The 10177-nt window shown below is 50.3% G+C and overlaps 1 protein-coding gene across 1 annotated transcript; it reads left to right on the top strand.

The window, feature by feature from the left end:
- The first annotated feature begins 8219 nt into the window (after nt 1-8219).
- KCNA1 (potassium voltage-gated channel subfamily A member 1) lies at nt 8220-9742 on the top strand. The gene has a single exon (XM_046643546.1). It carries the CDS (start codon nt 8255-8257, stop codon nt 9740-9742), a length of 1488 nt encoding a protein of 495 aa, XP_046499502.1. The 5' UTR covers nt 8220-8254.
- The last annotated feature ends 435 nt before the right edge of the window (nt 9743-10177 follow it).

The following is a 10177-nucleotide window of genomic DNA, read 5'->3' as shown; positions in this document are numbered from 1 at the left end:
TAAGCGTGGGTCTATTTCTTCACTCTCTGTTCTGTTCTATGGATCTATAACGTCTCTCTTTACCCCAGTACTGCACTGTCTTGACTATTGTAGCTTTCTAGTGTCTTAAAATGAGGTAGTGTAAGTCCTACAACATAGTCCTTTTTTAGAGTTCTTTTATTCGAGGTCTTTTGTCTTTTCATGTAAGTTTAAAAATCAGCTTTATTTTAGAATCAATTTTTGTGAATAAGCCTGTTGGCATTTTGATTGAGATTATGTTTAGGGAGAATTGATATCATAACAATAATTGAGTCTTCCAAACCATGATCTTGATTTATCTTTTCATTTATTTAGACCTTCTTTATTTTCTCTGAGCAATATTTTGTAATTTTCCATGTACATGTCTTGTGTGTAACATATTTTGTTACATTAATCTCTAAGTATTTCATGGTTTTTGATGTTATTGTAAATGGTAGAGATATCTTCACTTTGTATCCTTCAGTCTTACTAAACTCACTCAATATTTCTAGTAATTTTTTTGTAGAATCTTTAGGATTTTCTACAAACACAATCATGCCGTCTATGAATCAGAACCGCTTTCCTTCTTCCTTTCCAATCTGTGTGCCTTTTATTTCTTTTTACTGCTTTATCGCACTGGCTAGGACCTCTGTCCCAGGCTAGGATACTGTCAAACAGAAGTGACAAGGCCTATCATCACCTTGTTCCTGATCCCAGAGGGAAGGCGTTCAATCTTTTTACTGTTAAGTATGATGGTTGCTGTAGGATTTTTGTAGATGGCCTTTATCATGTTGGGGAAGTTCCTTCTATTTCTAGTGGGCTAAAAGGTTTGTTTGGTTTTAATCATGAGTGGGGATTGAATTTTGTCAGATGGCCTTTCTCCTTCTGTTGAGGATCTCCTGATTCTTCCAACAGAGCGCGCTGCGCTGACGCCATTTTGCATATTCAAGCAGCCCAGCCTCCTGGAGTCCTACCCTACCTACCCACTTGCAGTTCTGTGTTTAGCAACAGACTCGGGGAACCCCGTGCAGATTTCCGGTGCTTTTTTTGATGAAGCTCCTTCCTCTCCAGTACTTCGCCCCATAACTTTCAGCCACCTCAGCCTCACCAGACTCCTGTCTCTGTCTCCTTGACTCAGTGAGATCATCAGACTCTGCTTGGGTTACATCTCTCTGCATAGCTTCTGGAAAGTACCTCCAGGCAAAAAGCCAAGGTGGTCTTAGAGCTCATCTCACTTTTCTAAGAGATGTCAGTTCTGCCCTGCTATTGCCCTGTGCTGCCTCGTGCCTGTTGTCCAGTTTTCTAGTTGTTTACGTGGGAGGGAAGTCCAGTATGAGTTATTCTGCCAGGGTTGAATGCTGAAGTTGGCTGCAAGGATTCTTGATGGTACGCATCACATGCGTTCTTTTCTCTGACGCTTGCGTATCTAGGGATTGCTTTGCCCTTGGTGAACGTTTATCAAAGTCTTGTCTATTGCAGTGGTTCTTGACCTTTTTGGTCACTTTTTTCTGAAGCTGGCATTTCTTTGAGCTTTAACTCTATGCCAGGCACTGATCAGTACTCTGCCTATGATACAGATATTATATTTTACAAATGAAGAGATGAAGATGTAAAATGATGGAGTGACTTGTCCAAAATCAGACTAATTGAATTCAAACTCACCTTTGATTTAAAAGCCTAGGTCTCTAACCGTTTTAGTGTATCTCCCTTTGAGATTTTGATAACAATCACTTGCAGACTTGGTCCTCAGAGATAAGATTATTGACATGTACAAAAAATGTGTGTACAATTTCAGAGGGTTTACACACTTGTGGAGCCCATCCTCAGATAAGCCCAATCACAAACACCAGCAAGAGGACCCCTGGCTAACGTAGCCATCCATACCCCTCAGCGCCACCTTAAACCCTCGGTGAACTTCTGAACTTTCCTTCCTGCCTCTCGTGGTTCTATATTACCTCTTACAATTATACCTCGCACCTTGTAAGACCACCATTGCCCTGCTTGTGAACTGCCTTCAGCAAGATCTAAGATGAGTCCACATGGGCCTATCCTTGCTGGGTAAGATCACTTCTTTTCATGCTGTATCTTGCCTTACCACTACATAACACTTAAGAAACCGATCCTAAGAGAGAGGCTATATTTAAAACTAGTTTCACATTTTTCCCTAAAAGATCATCAGCACTAATATATCCATCATGACTCACTCTTATCTCAAACACTCAGGGCCTGACCACTGAAATGCACGGTCCCTCACCGCAGGTGAGCCCATGGTGTTGCCAGGCAATCCTGCCTCCTCCCCTAAACCTTTCACTTTCCTCTTCTCCTCAGTGATTAGTTCACATTTTTTCCTGCCAACTTCTAAGAACTCCTTCCCATCCTCACTTTCAGCTGGTCACTTTGCTTCCCTTTTCACTGAGAAAATTGCTTCTCACTGCAAAAGCGAATGTCTACAAACTCCCACAACCACATCTACTGAACTACGGGCATCCGAACTCTGCTCTTTCTCTCCCATTTCTGCAGACTAGCTGTCTTTTTCCAAGGCCAACCCCTTCCTTTGGATCTGAGATCCCATTCTCCTTTTGCCTTCTCAAGAACATCGCTCCAATTATTCTCTTTCTACTGCATCAACAATTTTTCCTTTTCTATTGACTCATCCCCATCAGCATGCAAACATACTGGAATAGCTCTCATCTTTAAAGAAAAAGTCTTGTCACCCTTCATCTTCCTTCAGCTACTGCTCCATTTTTCTTTTCCCTATTGATCGATCCCCAAACTCCAAGAGTTTTGATTTTACCCGCTGAAATCAATTTTTCTCTCTCCATCTCTTTCAACTCAATTTTCCTAAATCCAGTAGTCAGTTCTAAGTTCCTCATTCTACTCATCCTATTAGCAGTATTCAAGAAAATTGATCTTTCTCTCCTTTTTAAAACACTGTACTCAGTGGCTTTCACACTCCCCACTCTCTTGGTTTGCTTATCTTCCCAGTTATTCTTTCTCAGTCTCCTTTGGTGCCTCTTCCTTCTTTTATTGGCCTCTAAGAATTTCACATCCTGAGGTGTAGTCTCTGAACATCTCCTCTTCTCTCTCTACCTTCACGTCCAAGTGCTCTGGCTTTAACTACCATCTACCCCAGTGGTTCCCAATGGGAGTGATTTTGCCACCCCGGGGACATTTGGCAATGTCTGGAGATATTTTTGGTTGTCACAACTGGGAGCAGGTGCTCCTGGTAGCTAGTGGGTAGAGGCCAGGGATGCTGCTGGACATCCAAAAATGCACAGGACAACAAAACAAAAAAAGCCCTTCACAACCAAAAAGTATCCAACCCAAATGCCATCAGGGGTATGGCTGAGAAACCCACAGTTGATCACCCAGATCTCTCCTCTGAACTTTAGACTCGTACATCCAACTTCCTCCTCAACATCTTCATCTGGATGTTTAACAGACAGCTCAAAGTTAACAGGTCTCAAAGTGAAGTTTGGATTCCCTTGGCCTCAGCTCAGGTTCCCCAGAGCACAGAACCTGAGACAGGACTTACGCTTCAACCAAAGGTATGACCCCCGGGCAGTGAGAGTAAAAGAAAAGGGAAGCAAGATGGGGAAGGAGAGGGTGCACATACAAGGTGGTGAGGTACCAAGCTGGCCCCACTTCATGAGCCACAAAGAGATGCAGCCTTGTCTCTAGACCATGTGATTGCTTGTCCCTGAAAAGAATCAAGGGAGAGGGAATTTATCTACAGGCTCCATCCTATCTCGTATCTCCTCCTGGGCAAGCTCTCACTGGTCCATTGAGTTCATGCCTCCACAAGGCTGTATTGCTCACCTGGACCTTTTGGTAGTCTTGAGGAATCCCGACTCCACTCATTGCAGTGTGGTCAACCTCAGGAGGCAGAGCTCTGCCGCCCACACTGAGCTGGCTGATCCAGCAGCGGCTGAGGCAGGGCAAGTGGCCACAGGACAAGAGGAATGGAGAGGTGGAGAGAATCTGAGGAGAGGCCTCAACTGCTCAATACAGTAATAATTAAGACACACAACAACCCAGACTTTGTGTAGCTCTCATCCTGGTGGGAGAGAAGCTGTCCAATCCTCTCCTCCAATAAATGGCATCACCTACTTACTAAGGCTACAAATCTAGGAAACAAACGTTTCTTTCTGCCACATCCCAAATCCTGCCATCTCTATTTTCAAAATGTAATCGTATTCCAACCGCTCCTCACAAGCCTACCACTATCTCCCTAGTCTAAGCCATCATTGCCTGTGCTCCTTAATAACCTCCAAATTCGCACCTTGTTTCCAGTAGCTGGAATAATCTTTAAAAATGGCAAATCACGTTATATTAGTATGCGGATCCAAGTCCTCCAATATCTTCCCACTGCACTGAGAATAAACTGAAATATTCTTATAGTGGTTTAAGAGGCTCTGAGTGACCTGGCCTCTGCCTGCTTTCCTGACCTGCTTTCCACACTGCTCTTCCGGGGGGCACTTTTTTCTAGCCATGCCAGCCCTCTTTTGTTTCCCAAATATGCTAAGCTTGTCCTTGCCAGGAGGGGGGCTTGCATTTGCTACGACATCTATCCTTCCGATGTCCTCATTCCTTGCTTTCTCTCTTCTTGAAGTTCTTTGTTCACATGTTACCTCTGCACAGAGGCCCTTCTTGTCCATGCAAACCTATATTCGTCACTCTCTACCCCTTTTCTTAATTTTCTTTACCTAACATTATGAACTGTATGGTTTCTTTGTTTACTGTCCATCTCTCCCCTCAGAATGTGAGCTCTGTGAGGGCTGGGACCTCATATGTCCTAGTTGTCCTAGTTATCACTGTGTCTCCAGTGCTAGAACATGTCTGACACACAGCGGGGCTCAGCAAATATTTGTTGAATGAATAAACACCTTCAGACCCTTACCAATGGCGGGCTTACATCAAGAATGATGAATGACCATGTCCTAGCTCAACAACTTTCTTTCAATTCCTTGGGAGTCCTGTTGTGCTCTAAACACACCTGCCCGGGATGTTGATCTTATTATGCCCCCTAATCCAACTCCAGATCTTACTGTGCCCCCTAATACAACTCTACTTTAGGAAGCTGGGATCCCGCGGTGCAGTCTGGGAGTCTCTTCTAGTAAGGCAATCTTCAAACGCTGAATCAGGGCGATGGAGATGACACAAGGCTGGGGAGATGACAGTCTTAGAGGCGTTTAAAAGAAGGAAGGGGGCCACAGGCAGAGGGAGGGCCAAGAGCATGGCAGGGGAGCCCAGTATTGCTAGGACATGGTCAGAAAATGTTTATCGAGCCGAGTGGGGTTATCTCCCTAGGGCTGTAACAGCAGCAACAACAAAAATAAGGGACTTGACCAGCTCAGAACTTCATGTTTTAGTTTTTATGTTTTTGGCCATAAAGCAGTAGTGCAGAAAGGTAGGGAACCACGGAGTTAGTGGGATGCAGGAATATGTGTGTGGAAGGTGGGGAAAGGCGGCGTTTGATGTGGGAAGGAGGAGTTTAACAGAACTCATTGTTCGTAAAAGAAAAGCCGGGGAATGGATCCGGCAGAGCAGAGCGGAGGGAACAGATACTTTTATTTTTCTGAAAGGAACGCTGGAGTCTCACTCTGGAGGAGGGACTTAACTAGTTGCACACCCAGGACTCTTGCACTGCCTGGGCGACCCCGCAGAGGCCCCTGCTTTCCACCAGCCGGTACAGAGTGCCGGGCGGGTGGGGGTCGGGGACATGCAATCGTTGGCTTTGATTAAAGAGGTGGGTCCTGTGGGCGGGAGGCGGCGAGATCCGCGGCGGTGCGAAGGCGTGGTTCCGAGGCAGCGGCGTAAACCAATCAGCGGCGCCCCGGTTCTCGCAGCCTCCTCAGAGACTCCGCAGCAGTTCGAGTACCGAGCTGCTGGCTGGCTTTCCGGCGCTGCAGGCGCGGAGGCGCAGCGCCTCTGGGGGCGCAGCGGGAGCCGCCCTCCCAGTGCACCGCGCACTTCCCCGGCTCGTGCTGCCCTGCGCCTCTGTTGCCGACCCGTGCAAGCCGTGCAAATGGCCCTGTGGAGGCACTAGGCCGGGAAAAGAGGCTGCTGGAGGAAGAACGTAGGTGGGAGGTGGGCGGGCGACTTGCTTCTCAGATTCGTCCCAATTAGCGCCAAGTTGGCAGACAACCCTACAAACCCAGGAAGCCTTTGGTTGCCCAAAGTCACATTCTCCGTATTTTAAAATAATCTGATAGTGAAACTTCAACTCCCCTCGTAAGTCAAAGAGGGACAGACTTTTAGCACCTCTGCCTCGCAGTAACACGACACAGAACAGACCCAGGTGATCCTTAACTGCAGAGCTCTTCCCCGAGTCGGCATCTCTCTGAGTCCGGCGGAGAGAAGCTGGGATGGCCCCGCAGAGAGCCCCCTGCCGGAGGGGCGGAGGGCGTGCAGAGCGTGGCGACCGAAGCGGATTATTGTGGGACTGCACAAACGCAGACCCATCCGAGGAGTTTTGCCAGGAACACCACCGCCTGCATTGCGTCGGACCTGACCATTTACAATGTGAAATTCCCGGGGAAGGTCGTGGCTAGGGACTGTGCGTGTGTGTGGCTGTGGACCATAAGGGAGGTAGAATTGGTGGTCGGCTTTTCTAGCAAGAGAAGGAAAAAGCTGTGCTGGCAAGGGTGGGAACTGAATGACAACCCCCCTCTGCCAAGCCACCCCCTCATATTTTCCATCTACCTCCTCGCTCCTGCCCTCCTCCGCCCTCCCCAACCCACGCCCGGGTGGGCCAATCGCTGCTCCGCATTCCAGGCGCTTTCTCAGGTTTCTGCTGATCTTGCAGCGCCCAGAAATGGACCGAGCGGACCCGCCGCCGCACGCACCCTGCCCCACTCGGAGCTCCTAACGGCTCCGGACGCACAGCGGAGCCTCGGCGAGGTCCACGCTGGGCTACGGAATCCGAGGGGACCCGAGAGCCATGTAGACCCAGGCTCTTGCTCGCCCGCCTCTTTCGGGATCGAATCAAGGGCTCCCGTAGTGTTAGGAGGGGGCGAGAGTGCTGTTTATCGTCATTTGCTTCAGAGCTTCGGGAGAGGGTGGCATTTTGCTTTTCCGCCCCGCATCCTCCGGAACTCCCTGCACCAGAGAGAGGACAGCGTCTCTAGGTTGCTGGCAACCGGTGAGAATGGGGGTAGGGAATGGATATTTCCGCCGTAGCTGCTCAGTAAAGCGACTGTCCACCTGAACGGCCGCAGGACGAGGGGGTGAGGGCGGCGAGTTTGCCCCGGCGCCTCTCGGATGCGGCTGCGGCGGCGGTCGCGGCTCCCGCCCCGGTACTGCAAAGGCGACCTGCCGCATTCCGACTCGGGCTCTCCGCCGACTCAGCACCGCCCCTGCGCCAAGCCGACCGGCCAGGTAGGGGGCTCCCCAGTTGGGTCTGCAGAAGCGGGGGCTGGGGCGACCGGGTGGGGAAAACCGGGGGTGTGGGGATGCTGCCTGGGACCTGGAGCTCCCCTAGCGTCTCTCGGCGCTTTCCGATCTCTAGTTTAACGAAGTTGTAAACAGATCGGCTGTTGGGCATTGGGGAAAGTGGGATGGAAGAGCCCCAAACTTGGATTTCCGGGTGTCTGCGTGTGTCTGTCTATGTGTATGTGATAACCCTAGCAAAAGTCCAGTGCTGTCTAAAAAAGCTAGAGGTCTGTGCTCTTCGGTGTCTGTAGATCCGTCCCATCTGAATGCTTCTGATTTTCTACCCCCATATCACTTTCTATTTCTCTGCAGCGTCCATCGATCGCCCCGGTGGGAGCTTAGAAGGCGGCAGGCGAAGAGGGGTAGGAGGGGGGAGAGCCGAGGAGAAGCAGAGAGGGTGGCAGGCGAGGGGATCTGCTGAGCTGGCTCTGCACCCGGTCCTAGGAGGGCTCACGGAGGGGAGGGGAGGCCAGGGTGACCCCCGAAGCGCTGGCCCGGTCCGCCAGAACGGCACTGCGTTAAGGCACCTCGGAGCAGGAAGAAATACCAACCCTCGCCCCACCCCAACCCTCGGCAAAAAGCTGCCCCCGGGGCCGCAGGCAAGGGGGATTCCCAACTGAGTAAAAGGCAGGGTGGAGGGGAAGGTAACAAGAAGCGAAGTCGCAGATCTCTGGACCTGCTCGCTTTGAAGCCCTTCCCCCTGAGCGTGGGGGAGACGCGCACTCCGGTGGGGGGGGCGCTCGGGTCCCCCCCCACCCCTCCTCCCTCGTTCTTCCACCCCGGGCCGTCTCCTGGGCTCTCACCCCTGCCCCCGGCTTCCACCATGACGGTGATGTCTGGAGAGAACGTGGACGAGGCTTCGGCCGCCCCCGGCCACCCCCAGGATGGCATCTACCCCCGGCCGGCCGACCACGACGACCACGAGTGCTGCGAGCGCGTGGTGATCAACATCTCCGGTCTGCGCTTCGAGACGCAGCTCAAGACCCTGGCGCAGTTCCCCAACACGCTGCTGGGCAACCCTAAGAAACGCATGCGCTACTTCGACCCCCTGAGGAACGAGTACTTCTTCGACCGCAACCGGCCCAGCTTCGACGCCATCCTCTACTACTACCAGTCGGGGGGCCGCCTGCGGAGGCCGGTCAACGTGCCCCTGGACATGTTCTCCGAGGAGATCAAGTTTTACGAGTTGGGCGAGGAGGCCATGGAGAAGTTCCGGGAAGACGAGGGCTTCATTAAGGAGGAGGAGCGCCCTCTGCCCGAGAAGGAGTACCAGCGCCAGGTGTGGCTGCTTTTTGAGTACCCCGAGAGCTCCGGACCCGCCAGGGTCATCGCCATCGTCTCCGTCATGGTCATCCTCATCTCCATCGTCATCTTTTGTCTGGAGACTCTACCCGAGCTGAAGGATGAGAAGGACTTCACAGGCACCGTCCGTCGCATCGACAACACCACGGTTATCTACAGTTCCAACATCTTCACGGACCCCTTCTTCATCGTGGAAACCCTGTGCATCATCTGGTTCTCCTTCGAGCTGGTGGTGCGCTTCTTCGCCTGCCCCAGCAAGACGGACTTTTTCAAAAACATCATGAACTTCATCGACATTGTGGCCATCATCCCCTATTTTATCACTCTAGGCACCGAGATAGCTGAGCAGGAGGGAAACCAGAAGGGCGAGCAGGCCACTTCTCTGGCCATCCTCAGGGTCATCCGGTTGGTAAGGGTTTTCAGAATCTTCAAACTCTCCCGCCACTCTAAGGGCCTCCAGATCCTGGGCCAGACCCTCAAAGCTAGTATGAGGGAGCTAGGGCTGCTTATCTTTTTCCTCTTCATCGGGGTCATACTGTTCTCTAGTGCAGTGTACTTTGCCGAGGCGGAAGAAGCTGAGTCGCACTTCTCCAGTATCCCCGATGCTTTCTGGTGGGCGGTGGTGTCCATGACCACTGTAGGATACGGTGACATGTACCCTGTGACAATTGGAGGCAAGATCGTGGGCTCCTTGTGTGCCATCGCTGGTGTGCTGACAATTGCCCTGCCCGTACCTGTCATTGTGTCCAATTTCAACTATTTCTACCACCGAGAAACTGAGGGGGAAGAGCAGGCTCAGTTGCTCCACGTTAGCTCCCCTAATTTAGCGTCTGACAGCGACCTCAGTCGGCGCAGTTCCTCTACTGTCAGCAAGTCTGAGTACATGGAGATCGAAGAGGATCTGAATAATAGCATAGCGCATTATAGACAGGCCAATATCAGAACTGCCAATTGCACCGCAGCTAACCAAAACTGCGTTAATAAGAGCAAGCTACTGACCGATGTTTAAAAAGCCGAGCAAACAAACAAAAAAACCCGCTTAGCAGCTTGAAAGACTTAAAACACAAAACAAAACAAAAACCCTAGTGACCCATGTCACTCTTTGTAGATACTTTACTCAGTAGTCTTTGAACGCTCTGTTTAACTGTCAATGCATTGTTGCATTGCGGACTTTGGGGGTGATGAACCAGAAGCTTTCCAGATGCATAAAAAAAGAGACTATTTTCATTTTATCAACAAATGGGAAAAGAAAGTGTCTTTTCTAAGACTGGTTTAAAAAAATTCAGTCCATGAGCTAGCCTAGGTAAAATAAGATTCATACGCTTCCCCATACCGAAACATTTTTAATCCTTTGGCTTTGATTTTTTTCTTGTAACTAAAAACCAGATGATCACTTAGAAATAGAAAATTAAAATTTGCATGGGACTCCCATATAAAGTCTTTA

The sequence above is a fragment of the Equus quagga genome, chromosome 1 (genome assembly GCF_021613505.1).
Source record: "Equus quagga isolate Etosha38 chromosome 1, UCLA_HA_Equagga_1.0, whole genome shotgun sequence".
In the NCBI taxonomy this organism is placed as follows: domain Eukaryota; kingdom Metazoa; phylum Chordata; class Mammalia; order Perissodactyla; family Equidae; genus Equus; species Equus quagga.
This window is presented reverse-complemented; position numbering and strand designations above follow the sequence as displayed.